This window comes from Podarcis muralis, chromosome 15 (genome assembly GCF_964188315.1).
Source record: "Podarcis muralis chromosome 15, rPodMur119.hap1.1, whole genome shotgun sequence".
NCBI classification, from domain to species: domain Eukaryota; kingdom Metazoa; phylum Chordata; class Lepidosauria; order Squamata; family Lacertidae; genus Podarcis; species Podarcis muralis.
The window spans coordinates 16917393-16934875 of record NC_135669.1 but is presented as its reverse complement, the minus strand read 5'-3'; the positions used below and the strand labels follow the sequence as shown (position 1 = coordinate 16934875).

Here is a 17483-nt window from a genome sequence, read left to right as displayed (position 1 = left end):
TGGTTGACCTTTGGTCCAATAGCCCCTACAGCCTGGGGGTTTATAAATGAGAAGCTGCCCAGGCAGGCGCCAGACAGCAACTCCTGAGAAGAAGGAACAGGTAAGAGTGGGAGAGACTGGGTTGAGCAAAGGGGACAGGAAGGGAGACTGTTCAGTCACAAGCTGTTTTGGAGCACCTGACTTCTTCCAGGCCAATTTGTGCATTTAAAAAGGCACATTCCCCGAAGGAGGAACTGCTCACCCCAACCTTTTGCCAACAGGGGAGCCAGGGCTTAATCTTGTTATAAGAATTCTAAGGTCTCAAATCTACAACAAATATACAATAAATGCACACGTATCTAAATGTGTCTGAAATAGTACAGGAGAGCAATCCTGAAGCCATTTTGACTCTCCCAGCGACCTCAAATATTCCTCTGCATTTAGGGAGGTAAATGGGGAAAGCCTTCCCATTGTCTTTTCGCTTGCAAATCCTGTTTTAAGGGCGTAAAGGTAAAGGACCCCTGGACAGTTAAGTCCAGTCAAAGGCAACTACGGGGTTGCAGCACTCATCTCGCTTTCAGGCTGAGGGAGCCAGCGATTGTCCACAGACAGGTTTCTGAGTCATGTGGCCAGCATGACTAAACTGCTTCTGGTGCAATGGAACACCGTGTTGGAAACCAGAGCGCATGGAAATGTTTACCTTCCCGCTGCAGTGGTACCTATTTATCTACTTGCACTGGTGTGCTTTCGAACTGCTAAGTTGGCAGGAGGGCGTATTTGTGTATGAATAGGGTGAGCCTGTGGCCTGATTCAGGAACTAAAGTAATCACCATCACAAAAGAATGGCCAGACCGCTCAGGTAATGCAATCAGCGACCATTATCAGGTGTCCTGGCAGACAGGATTTCTGCTGTAGACTGCCTCCTCTGATGTATGTATGATGATTTTGGGGTGGTCTTTGGTTAAAGGGGGTTGGGCAATGTCAAAAGTATTTTAAGCTTCCTGCACACTTTTGTTCAGGGTCTCTCCCCCTGCTTGGAAGGAGGGGAGAGGACTCTGTTGCAAAAGAAAAAATAAATATCTGCCTTGCTTTCCACTGGATCCTGCCTCCATCCATTCTTCTCTGACCGATCATGGACTTAGGAGACTCAGGGTGGCATGGGGAGTTGGGCAGGAAAAGCCAAACCTCAATTTTTACATCAATCTAAACCAGTCTGAGCTTAGAAGGAATTGTGACTCTGGGGATGTGCAGAGGGCTTTCCCCTCCCCACCAGGGGCAGATCTACTATGAAACTAATGAATCTTAAGCCTTAGGTTCCTTAATCCCAGAGGGGCCCCAGAAGCACCTTTAGTACACATTGCTTTTAAAAAAATTGGGTCTAGTATACTCAGTTTCAGTTGCATTGAACTAAGTCAAATTGATTCTTTTTTGTTGTACAGTGGTACCTCGGGTTAAGAACTTAATTCGTTCTGGAGGTCCGTTCTTAACCTAAAACAGTTCTTAACCTGAAGCACCACTTTAGCTAATGGGGCCTCCGACTGCCGCCGCCGTTGCTGCATGATTTCTGTTCTCATCCTGAAGCAAAGTTCTTAACCTGAGGTAGCGGAGTGTGTAACCTGAAGCGTATGTAACCTGAGGTACCACTGAAGTGATGCTTCAGGTTAAGAACAGACCTCCAGAACAAATTAAGTTCTTAACCCGAGGTACCACTGTATATATATTTCAACAACCCCAAAGTCTGAGAGCCAGTAGCACAAATGCTGTAAAGATATGGTGGAACAACCCCACCGAAAAAGGTAACAGTGTTTACCTTGACTTTGTTGCTGGTTGCGAAAGAACACCCACACCCACACCCCCAATGACACTTCAAGCTTCAGGGCTCCCACTGCTCCCCACAAACAGCCTCATCACATCTAGGAAGAGAGGCATAGAGAAGGGGCAAGGGAGATAGATAGTCAGTCTAGGATCCTTTCGTTCTTTTAAAAGATAGCTGGTGGAAGTTTCAAGGCGCAACTGCTGCAATCTATGCATCAGAAGATCCCATGGAAGCCAAGTCAGCTGAGCCGGCCACGCTCTGCCCAATCTGGTCTGGAATTGAGCTGGGTCCAAGGTACCAGTTTGGATCATCTAATGGGCACAACAGGGCACCTTATCCTGAAGCAGATATATGGCATATTTGGCCCCAGCCTTGCCAAATCTGACTGGCAGGTGCCGTCCCGGGTTAGGTAAAGCAAAGTCCCATTCTAAGCCCAGCCACCAAAGACCTTCTGGATGCTGCTGAGTGGGGGTGGAACTTGAGACCCCCTGCATGCACGGCAGGTGGGAGCTCTGCCACTAAGTGCTGATGCCCACCCTCCTGGTAGCAGAGTTGGGTGTGGGATTGAACTCAGGAACACAGGAAGCTAGCTGTCTTATCCCAAGTCAGACGCCTGTCCATCTGCCTCAGTATCTTTGTGGATTCTCATTCCTTGGAGGTTTCTAAGATGGGTGGCCATCTGTCATGGCTGCTTTAGTTGAGATTCCTGCATTGCAGGGGGTTGGACTAGATCAGTGTTTCCCAACCGGTGTTCCGCGGCACACTAGTGTGCCGCGAGGCGTTGCCTGGTGTGCTGTGGGAGGGAGGCGAGCGAGTCGGGCGGCGAGAGGCGGGGCGGTGGCGGCGAGGATCCGCGTCGAGCCGGCGGCGGCTCCGCGGTGGTGGTGCCGAGGTTTCTCTCTCCATTCTCCCCTCTCACACACACACAGGAAATAACACAGGATCAGCTGACAGGACCCGGCCAATGGGGCGGCGGCGGGGCAGCGCGCGCAAAAGGGAGGAGCGCGAGACAGCGGACGAGGAGGAGGCCGGCATGTCCGGGCAGCAGCAGCAACAACAGCAGCAGCAACTCCCGGCGACGGCTCCTCAAGCCCCGGGCAACCCTACTCCCTCACTGGCCTCGGCCGCCCTCCTGCTCCACCCGCCGCCGCCTCCCCCGCCGCCGCCGGCCACCTCGGCCCCGCCGCCGCCCCCTCCTCCGCCCGCTATCGCCGCCACCACCACAACAGCCGCCGCCGCCTCAGCTGGGCCCATGCCTGCCGGGAGCGGCGGCGGCAGCAGCAGCAGCAGCGCCCCGGCGCCCTTCCCTCCTGGCGTGACGCTGCGCGCTGACATCACGGGGCTGTAATGGTGGTGTGCCTCAAGATTTTTTTCATCAAACAAGTGTGCCTTTGCCCAAAAAAGGTTGGGAAACACTGGACTAGATGACCCTAGGGTCCCTTCCAACCTTACGATTCTTTCACTCTTTTTTTGCACTTAATTTATTTATTATTAATGTTGCAATACATATATGAAATCTTTACATGATGATACATATACATTATAGTCGTAAATTCACATTTTCACATTTCATTATGTACCAACATTCATCCATTTCTTATTTCTTGCCCTGTGTCTTCCCTCCACCCGTGTGTGACTTCCTTGTTATTATTTTGTAACTTTATTATTGAGATTGTAATTTTGTATCTTAATAGTTAAATATTCAATCTTATATATCTGCTTAGCTTGACTTGACTTGACTTTGTGAAAACACTCTATACATATCAATAAGTTCTTGTTGGAGCATCTTTTGGCCATGTATTCTTCTACACATTTCCATTCCTGTTTGAGATTTTGATTAGATTGCATTCTAATTGTTGCCGTCATTTTTGCTAATTCAATCATTTTTAAAAAAGTATACTGCCAATCTTTCAATGTTGGTACTTCTGATTTCCAATTTTTTGCAGTCAATAACCTTGCGGCAGCTATTGCATTTAAAAAGATTCTCTTCATGTCCTTGGGGGTGTCATTTGTTATAATTCCTAAAAGGAATGTTTCTGGCTTCTTACCAATTGTTGTTTTAAACATTTTTTTCAGTTCCTCATGTATATTTCCCCCCCCCCCAAAAAAATTAATTTTATCACATCCCCACCAGACATGATAGAAGGATCCATCTGATACCTTACATCTGCAACACAAACCAACCTTACAATTCTATGATCTGCACGGCTTGGCAGCAAGAAGTTCTCTAGTGTCTTGTCAGGTGGGGTCTCTCCCAAACCTACATAGAGTCACTGGAAAGCGGGGACCGAACCTGCAACCTTCAGCATGCAAAGCTGATACAAAACTGCATCAGAACCGATGTTCTACCCCTGGGCTACAGCAGGCCTTCCTTCTCAACACCCTGTTCTGCACAGCCGAATGACGACTCTGGCACTAGTCTAGCACAGGCCTCGCCTCAGGCCCGGACTACTGGGGATGGTGCCTTCTGGGCCTTCAATGGCCAATGGTAATCTGACCTGCCTTTCCTTCCCATCACAGGTCCAGCCAAGCGACAGAATGAGAAGGCCCCTTCCACTGCTCTTTGTCCTTCTGGCGCTGCTTGCTGCGTTTGCACGTAAGAAACCCCCACCCCAGTGCCAGAACAGTATTGCTCTCACACATGCCTGCCTGTGTGGAAGAGGGTGCAAGTGGCACAACTGAAATCCAGCCTTCTACTTGGTTCCTGGTGGGAAGAGGAAAGGGGATCCCTCCCCTTAGGGCCACCAACTGAATGCCCTGCAACAATTCTCCCATGAAACTAGAGATATCCTACCATCCCACCCAACATTTCTCCGATGAAGATAGGGGACGTCCTAAGGAAAAGCAGAGCATTCCGGGATCAAATGAGAAACCAGGACAGCTTCTGTAAATCCAGAAAATGGGATGTGGGGGCCCTGTGGGTTAAAGCACAGAGCCTAGGACTTGCCAATCAGAAGGTTGGCGGTTCGAATTTCCGTGACGGGGTGAGCTCCCGTTGCTCAGTCCCTGCTCCTGCCAACCTAGCAGTTTGAAAGCACGTCAAAGTGCAAGTAGATAAATAGGTACCACTCTGGTGGAAAGGTAAATGGCGTTTCCGTGTGCTGCTCTGGTTCGCCAGAAGTGGCTTAGTCATGCTGGCCACATGACCCAGAAGCTGTACGCCGGCTCCCTCAGCCAATAAAGTGAGATGAGCGCCACAACCCCAGAGTCGGCCACGACTGGACCTAATGGTCAGGGGTCCCTTTACCTTTACCCTGGAAAATAGGGACACTTGGAGGGTCTGGGTGTCACGGGCTCTCTAGCTTACATGAGCATCACTCCTTGGCTGAAGCTAGGGGCAAAGGTACACCTGGTGGAGATAGGAAGCACCTGGAAGAACAGATCATTCACACAACCCATGTGGTCCCCCACCCCTATTTCTTTGGCATGGGGAATCAACCAACAAGGCAGCTGAGATTCTGTCCCCCTCTCCCCCCAAAAAGAGGGGGAAGTGTATGTGTAGGGAGGGGAGCATGAAAGTGCATGTTTGCTCCATATCCCGCCCCCCTTTTCTTTTTTGTCTTGCAGAAGCTCAAGATGCCCCAAAGGAGAGCCTGGTGGCCAAAGTGCAAGTCTTTGCCCAGCAAGCCATCCAAAAGACCCAGGAGCGCTTCACCACCCTCCGAGAGTCGGAGGCAGCCCAGCAGGCCAGGTGGGGGAGGCCTTCCAAGCTCAAGGAAGGGGGAAAGTTGGGACAGAGCAGAAGGGAGGGGGGGACCGGGGCTGGGGGGTGGATGCATGCCATAGGAGCCAACTCCAGGGGGCCATGGGTGCTTAGGCACCCGCAATAATATAATGAGCAGAGCCACAAAGTCAATGAGCAAAATTGGTGACAGCCAACCAGCCAGCCAAGAGAGAAGCAGTTCAGCTCCGCCCTTTGCAGCCAGCTAGTGAGTCACCTGTTTCCGAGGTTGGGGCTCAAATTCGGAGGCACAGCTGCTGGCCACTACAGCATTGACATGCAATGTCACATGCACACAACTGCACATAGTGTGTGTGACATCACACACACAATGCACAATGTTGCATTGTGGTTTCGGAGGAGCCCCCTTCCAAAAATCCAATGTGTGACGTCACACACACTACATGCAGGCACGTGCGTGTGACATTGCACATCTTTGTTATGGTGGTGGGCACTCACAATCCTGAGGGTGAGATGGCACCCTTGATGCATGCCGTGTGGGGCTGCACGTATCAGCAAACAGGATTATCTCCTGAACCTGCCCCCCTTCCTAGAATCCCCTCCTTGGCATAAGGGAAGCCTTGAGCGCCCCTTATTCGCTTCCACCCACTGTCTCCTCTGGGGCAGCAGCCTCTTGCTGAGACCCCAAAGGTGTTATTGGCGCCTGTCACAACACGTGGGGCAGAGGTGGCTACTTCTGGGCCCGCAGACATGGAAGGTTCTTGCAACACACAGTGGGCATAGTAGAACTCTGGCAATAGCCAGGCTTTCAGGGGGCTTGGAATTCCTACTTTCCTAAAGGGGTTGGGGTGGGGTAATTTATGAAACCAAGAAAAGCTCTCACTTGTCACACTGCACTAAGTGACCCTTTAGGGAGGGATCCGCAGCAATTAAATGCACCTTTTCCTTCAATCCACCCCTACTGCCTTTTAGGGAATGGATCACTAACGGCTGGGCAAATGCAGTTCAATACTTTGGCCGTGTAAAGGAGAAGATTGCCACATTTTTGAAGACGCCGGCACCTGCAGCATGATGGAATTTTGATTCCACACAATTCCAGGAGGATCTCTCGCCCTTCCCAGTACAGCGGCAGGGTGCTAAAGTTGTCCTCAGTGATGGGCAAGGATTTCAACATTTGCCACTGTTTCTCCTTTTCCCTGCCCTGCCTAGTCACTCCTTCACTCCCTCCTTCCCTCAGACATCTCAATGTTCATTAAGCGTGGCACTTCCCCCCATTAAATCTTGCAAACCCTTTGCATGGTTGAGTTTCTTGCTGTGAACCAACAAAGCAAAATGGTCAGAGGTCTTGGTGCAGCAAGAGGGACACTTTCAAAAAGACTTTTTGGGAGGCTTTCAGTGGTTTCCCACCAGAACCACCCAAGAGCAAAACAATCACATTTCCAGATGTGGGTGGGATCCCCTTCCTTGAACAGCTATGTAAGTGGGCAGGGGGAGGCATCCTAGGTAAAGACCCTTTCCAGTTAAAACTCACTCTCCAGAATCAAGACTTCGCCCTATCAGGGCACCTGCTTAATCCCTTCCCTCCTGCTGCCAGTTGGGATGAATTTGGCCTGAATCTGAGGAAGGGGGCAGGAGAGAACCTTGATGTGTTCGTGGTGACCTAGATTTGGTGGGTTTGGTGGTCGCAGGCAAGCAAGCAAGAAGAGGAGGCATCTTCACCTAGCCAGGGGGTCTCCTGCAGCTCCTCCTGGCTCCATCTGCCAGCACAACCCACAGGAGAGTTGAGGAAAAGTTCTGCCCTGTGCTACCTAAGGACAAAGATCAGTTGGCATAGCAGCCACTGCCACCAGGAGGGCAAATGGCCAAGGCAATAATTGGCTAGGCACTTGTTCACTTTCAGGTTTAGCTGCCCTGTTTTGTTTTTTAAACAAACTGCCGAGTTGAGTGTATATTTCTGTGGTGGGCTCTACACACACACACACACACACAGAGAGAGAGAGAGAGAGAGAGAGAGAGAGAGAGAAGTAAGGCTGATCTCTTTGCCCTCAAACGGCAGGGATTTCTTCCCTGGCTCTGCCCCACTCCCAAACTCCCTCTAGTTCTTCCCAGTCCCAATATATTTTTGATTCCAAGAGCTGGGAATAAACAGCAGCAACTCTGAAGACCCACAAATCTGTCTCACACAGTGGCGGCAGCCCTTCTTCCACTTGGCCTTGCCAAGAGATTGCAGGGGCACTGGGCAGCTGTGCTGTTGCATGGGGGCATTGCTGCATCCCAAGCAAGTTCATCCAGGGGTCTATATGGCCTGAAACTCTTTGAGGCAGCTGTCCTTGCCTGCAGACAACCCCCTCTTCCTTTTAATCCCAAAACTTCTGGCACCTGAAGCAGCCTGCTCTCCCTCCAAGTCTCTCCCTTCAGGACCCACCCTCCCACAGTCCAGGCCTCCCTCCCCCACTAACACATTGGGCATGGTGGGGAGACACCCACAGAACTAGCCAGGAGGGTTAGAACTAGCCAGGAGGGTTTTATGAGACCTTTGGACTGGCAAAACCTGCAAACGGAATCCCCACCCTCACCCCAAATGCCAATGCTTCAATTCCTCAATTCCTACCCACCTCTCACTGCCCTCCCCCTTCTGACCCCCCCCCCCAGTCATGCCCCACAGCTCCCAGACCCCTTCATGGCAGCAGACATCCACCACACAATAGCCATATCTCTTAAAGTTGCTTTTTATTTGGCAAAAGAGAAGGAGAGAGGCACTGGACCGAGCAGGTAGGGATGGCGGCGGGGAGAAGAGGGGGAGAGAAGCTAGGTTTTCTTCCACTCCAGCCTGAGGTCTTCCAGCTGGGGTCTTAAGGGCGTGGGGAGGAGTTGCAACCCCTCCTTTCCCTGCTCACACCCCATTAACCCACCCAGGGTTGTGGTGTCAAAATGTGGGGTGGGAAAGGTCAGCGATAAATACCGAAGTGGGGAGGCAGTGCTTATTCAGAGGAACCCTGATCAGAGGGAAGAGGGAGGCCCAAAGGTCCAGGCAGGATCCTGGAAGGAGAGGGGCTGCCATGCTTCTCTCTAGGCGGCCTGCTGTTGCTGCCCCTTCTTCACCTCGTCCTCCACGGCCTTTTGCACAGAGGCGATGAGGCCCTCCACGTAGGTCTTGAAGCCTTCCACGCTATTGGGCAGTTGCTCACGCACCTTCTCCACCATGGGTCCGATCTTCTCCCGCAGGGCAGTGAAGTGCTTCTGGGCCTCGGCCTGAAACTCTCTCAACCTGGGGGCGCCCTGCTCCCGGAGCTCCTGCAGCTTCTGGCTCAGCCTCTGGCGCATGTCTTCGGCGTGGGGGGCCACCTTGGCACGCAGCTCGTCCACGTGGTCCCGCAGCTTGTCCCGCGCTTCCTCGGCCACTGGCCTCACCTTCTCCTGAATTGTCTCCAGGTTCTGGCGCACAATCTGCTTCACCTCCTGCTCAATGGGCTCTGCCTTGGCCCGGAGAGCCTCTATTTCCTGGTGGAGCTTCTTGCTGAATTCATCAAAGTAGGGCTGGATATTGGCATTCACGCCCTCCAAATGCTTCTTCAGCTCCTCGATCCCCTTGTCCCAGTGCACTTTCAGCTCTTGCTTTAGTTCTTCCATCTCGGGGGCTATTTCTTTGTGCAACTCAGCTAATATCTGGTGCGCCTTGTCCAATTTCGGAACCAGGCTTAGGCTACAGAGAGAGGATGGGGAGACCAAGTTAGTGGGTGAAGAGAGGGCAGAGTTGGTGCCTAGACCTCTTGCTCCAGCCCAGAAGAAGAAGGGAGCACCTCTCTCCTCCAGAAGCACCAGCCCGTTTGACCTCCTATTCTGCTAAGGAAGGTCAGGGTCTCTGCTACCCCTTTATACAATGTGGAGCAGAAGCGAGGAAGCCACCCTCTGCTCTGGCCATCGGTGTTGGGGAGGCCACTTTGTCTTTTGCTCTTTCCAGCATGTTGGAATGCCTTCGAGTGCCAGAGCTGGGTCTTGCCTTTGGAGTGGGGATGCTCTCTTGGGAGAAGCTCATCACAGCAAAAGAGGAGACTCTCCGCTGTCTGAACCCAACACAGAGACCTGACAAAACTGCCTCCTCGCCCAAGAGCAGCAGCAGCAGCAGCAGCAGCAGCCAACATGAGCCAAGGCTGCGTCGATAAAAATATAGCATCTACTCAGCCTTTATAAAAGGATTCCTCCCCCCACCCTGTCACATACACACCTCAGTTGTCTAATTTCATTTTTAAAAAATCTGTTTATAGGGTTCATACAAGGCATGTCTATTTAGCAGTTGCCTAAGAAAGTATATTTGAGGCTCCTCTTTCAGCTATGAATTTGTGATGCTGTTCAGTAGCCTAGCCAGGGTGGGGTGGGGTGAGGCGGGTCACGTAATCCAGCCCCTCTAGATTTTGTGGGGCTGTCCCTCCCAGGGAAGGCCCCTGAGACCAGAATGGATGTGAGCCCCCCCAATATCTGGCTTTTAACTGGGGGGGGGTGGTTGGTGCTGCACCACAGTTCCATGAGGGTGAACGGAGATCTGGAGCACTTGGGTTTGGAAAGGCCTCCACAGGTATCCACAAAGCCAGCCAGCCACTCCTCCCTGCCCCCCCTCCCTCACTGCACAGATGGAAAGCCCTCCTGAGGCAGAAGCATCATCTTCTGAGGAGATAAAGGGAAAGGAGCTTTGGCCACCCCAAAAGCCTACAGCCTGCTAGTCTATTCCCTGCTTGCCCCTAATTTGCTACTCACTCTACTTCCTTGCCCCATTCAGAGTTATCCAGCTGAGTGATGGCTTCACGGAGACCAGTCCTGATGGTTTCTACGTAAACAGTGAGAGCGTCGTGCACACGCTCCAAGGGGGTTTGTTGGGGTTCATCTTGCTGCCAGAAGTGGCGGGCCTGGGTTCCTGCAGAAGCAATGCAATAATGGTTAGAGCCTAAGGGCAGAGTGTTTAGAAAGGGGCAGTCAGAAGCGAGCCAGGTCTCCCCGAGTTCGGCCCTGCGAAGGCAGAGTCCACTCCTCTACGGCTACTCCTCCCTCCACCCGCAAGCAGAAATTAGTGGAGATCGGAGCATGTTCTTCAGAGCTCATCCGCCCAAGGTTCTTGGGCAGGAGTTGGGCTGCCTCAGGGAGAGCTGCCATTCCCTGCCCGTGAGCACAGGGTCACTCACCTGTGAGGAACACCAGGGCCAGGGTCACTGTGATGGCTCTCATCTTGCAATGCGTTCCAACCTGGAGACTGCAGAAGGGGATCACGTCAGACCAGAAGAATCCACAAAGATGTAGACAAACAACAACAAAAAGATTTCTTGAGCTTTTCTCTCCCAAGACCAAGAAAGAGAGAAATTGGAAGTGAGGAGAAAAAGAGGCATGCTGAAGATTAGTCAGAAGAGCAAATGGGAAGACCAGATCCAGCGGATCTTGCCAGTTAGCAAGCAACACAGAAGGACTAGTTACCATAATGTCTTGCTTGTGGGCTTCCCTGGAGGCACCGGGCTGGCCATTTTGAGAAGCAGCCAGATTCGAGGTGAGGTGGGCTCCCCTTGGCATGACCCCACAGGGCAGCTCTTTCGGCCCTTAAGCAAGAACTGCTGCGTGCAAGATCTGCTACATCCACCTAGCCCAGCAGCAGCAAGATGCCCAGAAATGCTTCCCAAGCTGGGGCACCTGCTCATTGGAAGAGTCCAATGAGCTTCCCTTCCAAAGGTATACATCCCGAGGTATCCATTGATATATCCAAGAGGAAGCCCCAGGCAGAACAACCAAGTCAGCCTTTGCCAACCTGGTAGTGCCCTCCTGATGTGCTCGGGCTGCTGTGCTAGCTTGGTGCTGAAGGGATCTGTGGTCCAAAACATCGGGTGGGCACCGGGGAGTTGGCAAAGGCTGATCAAGAAAGAAATGGAAAGGCAACTTCTCTGCAGGGGAAGCAAAGTCTTTTCACAGAGCTTTGAGAGAGGGAGAGAGAAAAGAGAGAAAGAGAGAAAGAGAGAGAGAAGCAAGCCATAGTACCAGGAGAGGCCCAGATTCTTACCAGTCCTTTCAGCGTCTGCTGCTTCGTGTGACCGATCCTTCTCAGCGGTGGCTATTTATACCAGAGGTGGTTGTTTATTGCCGAAGATAAGTCAAAGCTGTAAATGGGGAATTCACTCCCAAGTCGTGACTATGTGGCGCTTAGAGTTCAAGGATCAAACACACATCCCCAGGGGGAACGCACACGATCAAGGAGCAACAGGGGCCTGGCAAGGGACTCCGGAACAAACACAGAAGCTGGGCCTGGGGCCAGCTCTCTGACCCAGATTTGCACTTGTGGGCAGAACAGGAACCCCACGGACCCCTCCGCTCAGCTGGGCAGCCGCCAAGGAAGGAGATTTGCAAGGCTCCTGTTGTTGTTCCCAAGTGGCTTGAGGACTCTGTCCTCGGTGCCTTTAGCAATAACTTCAGGAGAACAACTCTGTGACCTGAAGCCTCCCAGCATGGACCAGGCAAGCCTTTAACAACAGGCCAATAACTGGGGTTGTTCTCCTTTGCTGGGGAGCCAGCGTGCGAGAAAAGTTGTACCTACCGTAAGCTGCTTTCTATCCTAGCCCCCCACTTCCCCAGGCGAAACCTCACCTCTCTTGACAAGGACAAACATCGGAGAAAGTGGCTGACTTGGGCCTGGCTGAAAGTGATGGTGGGGGTTCACACACTGGAACGCTTCCCCATACACAAGAGGAAGAAAAAGGGTTTTGCTCACAGCAAATGGGCAGTTATCGGGGAGAAGGGCTCTTGCTTCCAGCAAGTGCCTGATTATTTTTCTTTGGAGTGCAAAACATCCGGACAGAGCCAGGTTAGGGAAAGCAGCTCTATGGGAAGAACCACCACAGCCGTAGAGGGTTGTTCCAAAGATGTCTGAGGCTCTATCTACACCAAGAAAACCTCCTGACTCCACTAAGAGAGTAACTGCAATCTGAACACATTGTGCAGACTCAAGCATTTGGATGCATTTGCTCATTCTGCCTACTTCATTCTTGGATTGCTGGCCCCAGGGAGATAATGTGGATTATCTTTGCCCCACCCTCTGACCTGAACACAGTCTCCTTAACACAGGAAACTGCCTTATACCAGATGAGACTTTGTCATGGCGTGATACGGTCTACTCCAGCCTTCCCCAACCTGACGTGTTCCAGAAGTTGTCGAACTACAACTCCCATCAGCCACAGCCAGGAAGGTCAAGGGTGATGATGGGAATCACTGTCCAAAACACTGAGGAGGCTGGTGTCCTCTGATTGGGGTTTTCTAGGATCTTGGGCAGGCAAGGGTCTTTCTGATCATTTTTCAAACTTGATGATACCAGAGATTGACCTACTGTGGGCAGAGCAAGTGATCTGCCAGAGTTATGGACCCATCCCATGACTTCTGAGATTCCATCTCATTGTTCAAGGTTGGAAAGGCCCGAAAATTGCCTTCCCAACTTAATGGAATGCTCTCCCCCAAGGGAGGCCCACCTGGTGCCAACCTTGCCATCCTTTAGTTTTCTGGGGCATTTAGGCAGCACCAATGATACAGTATTGTGCTGTTTTGAATATGCTGACGTGATTTTATCACTGTTATGTTTTACTTCGTTGCAAATCACTTCAGGACTTTATTCAGTGTGAAGCAACACATACATCCAATAAACCTCAGCCTCTCCCCGAGAGTGCTGGATTTTACATCAGATAGGAAGGCAGGTGACTGCGTGGTGCAACTGAATGCATGAAATTCTGGGCATGGCTTTCTCTGCCATGGGAGGGCGGAGCCTGATTACATGAAACCTCCACAAAAGTGGGACTGCCACTCATCTTAGAATTCACAGTGCCAGGAAACCTGTCTCCAGAGGGAGAGGAGTTACTCTCCAGAAGATGAGAAACACATCCTGACTCTGTTTCCATACATGTCTTTGTCTGTTGGAGCAAAAGCCAAGTCTAAGGGCACCATAAAGACTAATAATCCCTATCAGCTAGCACCATTTTGCATGTGTCCCTTTACTGCCATTCCATCAAGAGTTTTGGTATCTATGGCACCTTTGAGGCTGGGGACACAGGAGATAACAGCAAGGAAAACTCTGCCAGCCTTTTAGCTGAAGCCCATACCCATCAGAACAGCCTTACTGAGGACTGTAGCTGTAGTTCCATCACCTGCAGAGCATAGGAAGCTGCCTTCTACTGAGTCAGCCCCTTAAGGTCCAGCCAGCTCCATATAGTCAGCACTGGCTGGCAGCAGCTCTACAATGTCTCAGACAAAGGACAAGATGAATACAAGGAACCCCCAATCCAGACTTTCTGGAAGAGAAATCCAAGTAAACCCATTTGGGCACTGTGTTCCATTCTTAGCCTCCCACCCTGGGAATGAATCAGCAGGACTCACTGGGGTAGGAGAATGAAGCAGTGGTGACACCAACCCATTCTCTTGCAAGAAATGTGACTGAGGTTGTGGAGGCTCTGCTTGGAATCCAAGCCCAGGGCTATCAAAATGACAAAAATGCTGCTCTTGTATCAGCCAGCTTGGCTTTAAAGGACAAACAACTTTTCTGGTGGAAGCAAATATCTCCTCAGGGAGCACAAATTGCCACTGGATGCCACCAGACGAAAACTCTCAACAGGACCCGACCTTAGCTAATCACTCCTTGGCATGCCATTTTCAGACAAAAATGCCCACATTATGGCACCCCCTCAAAGGGAGTTGCTAAGCAGATACACGCCAAGGAGCATTCTAGTCCCAATAATGCCCCCTTCTTCTAGGTCATGAGCAGCACGCAGCAGGAGGGCCTTTTGATACTAACGCTGGTGATGGGATGCAATGGAGGAGGCAGCTGGGACCCTGTGATGAAACAGCTTTGGGAAACGCTGTGCTAGAAAATTCAAGCTGGGAGCTTTTGCTTGCAAAGAAGATGCTCTGTCACTGAGTCCCTTCCCTCCCACCTGGAAGCTCTACTGATCCTCAAGTATGCAAGGACCCAAACATGGGCTTGCGCTGCTACCAATGCAGCACATGGTCAGAACGCAAGGGTCCTCTGCCTAAGGAGGGTCTCCAGAGCCATCACTGCCACTTGTTCAGGGACAATCCCAGCTTAAGGCACCACCACTCCCCAACCCTGGACACAACAGCAAGAGAAAAGCCAGACCAGAGCTGCTGAGAGCCAATCATAATCATGGGTTTATTTGTCATGATCCCACGTCCAACTAAGTTACTAGTTGCAAAATGACCCACCGAAAATGAACAAACAAACGGAAAAAAACTGAACTAAGATTTTGCTGAAAATCTGGGGAGTTTGTTTGTGTGGGTTCTTGTTTTTAGTCCAACATAAATGAGAAAAAATACTTTGGACATTTCCCCCAAAACAGAAATAATAGCAAAGTATATGATACATTCAACATATACTGCGAGTATTGATTACTACAATACAAAGCAATGATTAAAAACAAAAGAATCCCCCCCCCCCGCAAAAACAAACAAAAAAACAAAACAAAAAGTGTGATACTGCAAAAGAGCATAGCCAGGCCAGTCCCTGCACGGCGGTTTGCTTGGAGGGCGGCTGATGCTGCTGTCATCTCTCAGGATCATGTAAACAGAAGGGAAAACCAAAGCAAGAGTCCAAAGACAGGCCAGAGGAGGCTTTCGGTGCCTTTTGGCCCCTCCCTCCCAGTGGCAGGAGGGAGCAGTGAGCAGCCCTCAATTCCCCCTGCCCCTCCATGGCCCACTCTTCTTCCCTGGTAAGCGAGTCCCCCGCCTCAGTGGAACCATGGCCACAATCCAGCCTGCAGGAGGAGGAGCAGGAAGAGGCTTCCCCCCACCATCGCTTGCACATCTTGGTATCCAGATGCTGCTGGAAAGGTGAGAACGAGGAACAGGAGGATGATGATGGCGATGATGACGATAGCAAAAGAACCTCAGCCATGCTGGTCTCACACTTCTTCTGTGCAAATTCAGGAGGGCTGCATTGATATATATATTTATATATATATTTAATCCTTTTAAAAAATTCTTCCAAAAAAGAGTCAGTAATAGGGATTCTCTGTTGCAGCTTTGTCAAAAGTTCCAAAGGCAGAAAAGATGACACGAGAGACTCCCCGGAGGCCCAGCCGCTGGAGGTGCCCCAGACCCTGGACCAGTCACAGAAAACAAGTTCCCCAAGGGCTGAGAGAGGGGGAGAGATGGTCTCCGATGCCACACTGGAGAAAAGCCAATACTGGGAGGAAGATGGGGGAGGGGCAAGCAGCAACGTGGGGGCGGGGTAGAAGGGGAGGGGCAAAATGCATCCTGCCTTTTATTAACAATTAATTTATTATTAATAATAATAACAACAACAATAATAAAACATTTACCAAAACAAATTCCTACATGATCTGAAGGGAAAGCAAGTTAAAAACAAGAACTAGGTTTTCTCGAAACAAAGGGGAAAAGGGGAAAAAAGAAGAAGTAGTAGCACATGGAATTAAATGGGGGGGGGGGGAGATGTACAAAAAAAGAGAAACGGAAGAAAGGACAGAGTGACAAAATTTAAAACAGAAAGGCTGACAGGGGAGAGACACACAAAAGCAATATTGCACCACTGCGGTGGGGGGGGAGGGGGGCAAATGGCCAAAGGGTGGGAGGCAAGCGATGCATGGAAGGCAGACGTGGAGGCTTGGCTCTCGGCCCCTCCGCAAGCACAGCCCCCCCCCCCACCAGCCCCCTGGCCTGGAGGGGCCACTGCAAAGGCAGATCATGAAGAGGCACCATCCAAAACAGCTGCTTATTGCTTGCGGGTGGGCAGAGCTCCTCTCCCCTTCTGCCATCAGGTTTTCCAGGCTGCCCCCTCCCCCGGCACCTGCCACTGACTGGGAAGGGGGGGGCCCTCCAAGCCGGCAGCTCCCCACAAACTGCCCCCTGCAGCTTCTGTGCGAGGGGGGGGGGGTGCTCTGGTCCTTCCAGAATGGCTGGCGTCACAGGCAAATATGGCAATAATGAACATCCGAAAGGAACAAGCACACTGTTGAACCAACGAGGAGGTTGAGGAGGAGGAGGAGGAGCCGCCACAAGATTTCCGTCAAGGAGAAACGGGACGGCCATTTGGCGCAACGCTGCAAGATACTGTTGGTTTGAAATGGACCTTTTTGTTTCAAAGCTGTACATACCCCTGCCGGAAAATGAGAGAGACAAAGAGAGGGGAGTGAGTGGCAGGAATACTAGACAGTTGCCTACACAGCTACACAGAGGAACCTCACTAAGCCTTTCTTGTGCCCCACGCTGCTCCACACTCCCACCGCCAGGCATAAAACCAGCTGGCCTAGCAAGGCCCTCTTGGCAATGGCTTCAGGAACAGGAACAGCTCACTGGGGAGCCCAGAGCTCTGCCCCTTCCCAAGAGCAGCAGTGAGCAGTGCACCTTTCGAACTCTGAGCCTACTAAGCCTCTTGACCTCTGAGCCAGGAATGTGACACTCAACCTCGGATGCCCCAGGGACACAGACACAATATTTCCTCATGCCTGGCTTTTCTGCCTGCAAGGTCCCAAGACTTGCGGCTGGTCCAGAGAGAGCTTTGCTGAGCTCCAGTAGCAGCAGCAAACATATAGGCCCACCCCTGCAGAAACTTTGGATGTGGCGCTTGCTTCCCCAGTGAGCACGGTGTAGTGCAGGTCCAGGTAGTGGGTAGACCAACATTAAAAAGGAGGGTACTTCCCACCCACCACCCACCCCACCAATCCCCTTTCTTTCATGGAAGGGGTCCATGCATCTCCCCAGTGCCTGGCACAGGTTTGGACCCAAATGCTACTTACTGTAGCCTGCCTGATCTCTAGACCCCAGCCTGCTCCATCCCAAAGGGCACCTCTGGGTGCTTGTAACTCAGCAGGACGTCAGTAATACACGTGGAAGAGTAACAAGAGGTGTTTAGATGCTGGTTGCCATCTGCTAGGTTCAGGTGCTCTTGACCTTCCAAGTTCTCTCCACAGTCTGCAAAACCAAAGACAAGGGAAGCTGAAGTGAGAGCTCAGGCAAGGCCTG

General features: G+C 51.4%; 3 protein-coding genes across 5 annotated transcripts in view; 1 reads left to right on the top strand and 2 right to left on the bottom strand.

Annotated features, from left to right (window-relative positions):
- On the top strand, positions 1 to 6770 carry APOC3 (apolipoprotein C3). Its single transcript, XM_028708462.2, has 4 exons — positions 1 to 100; positions 4316 to 4391; positions 5363 to 5486; positions 6450 to 6770. Exons 1-4 carry the CDS (start codon positions 47 to 49, stop codon positions 6547 to 6549), a joined length of 354 nt encoding a protein of 117 aa, XP_028564295.1. The 5' UTR covers positions 1 to 46; the 3' UTR covers positions 6550 to 6770.
- A 1420-nt stretch (positions 6771 to 8190) lies between these two features.
- APOA1 (apolipoprotein A1) lies at positions 8191 to 11635 on the bottom strand. The gene is made up of 4 exons (XM_028708461.2): positions 11512 to 11635; positions 10652 to 10719; positions 10230 to 10386; positions 8191 to 9180 (listed from the first exon to the last, which is right to left on the bottom strand). The coding sequence occupies exons 2-4, from the start codon at positions 10692 to 10694 to the stop codon at positions 8547 to 8549; spliced, it is 834 nt and encodes a 277-aa protein (XP_028564294.2). The 5' UTR covers positions 10695 to 10719; positions 11512 to 11635; the 3' UTR covers positions 8191 to 8546.
- Positions 11636 to 14631: 2996 nt separating this feature from the next.
- Positions 14632 to 17483, bottom strand: part of SIK3 (SIK family kinase 3) — a 92077-nt gene continuing 89225 nt past the window's right edge. For 2 of the 3 annotated variants that reach the window (XM_028708458.2, XM_028708460.2), the window contains 2 exons: positions 17258 to 17432; positions 14632 to 16617 (listed from right to left, as the gene is read on the bottom strand). In XM_028708458.2, the coding sequence (XP_028564291.2) occupies positions 17275 to 17432 (158 nt within the window). In that variant the 3' untranslated portion in view covers positions 14632 to 16617; positions 17258 to 17274. Of the gene's footprint in view, positions 16618 to 17253; positions 17433 to 17483 lie in introns of all 3 variants that reach the window. The other variant, XM_077919379.1, reaches the window with a different exon arrangement.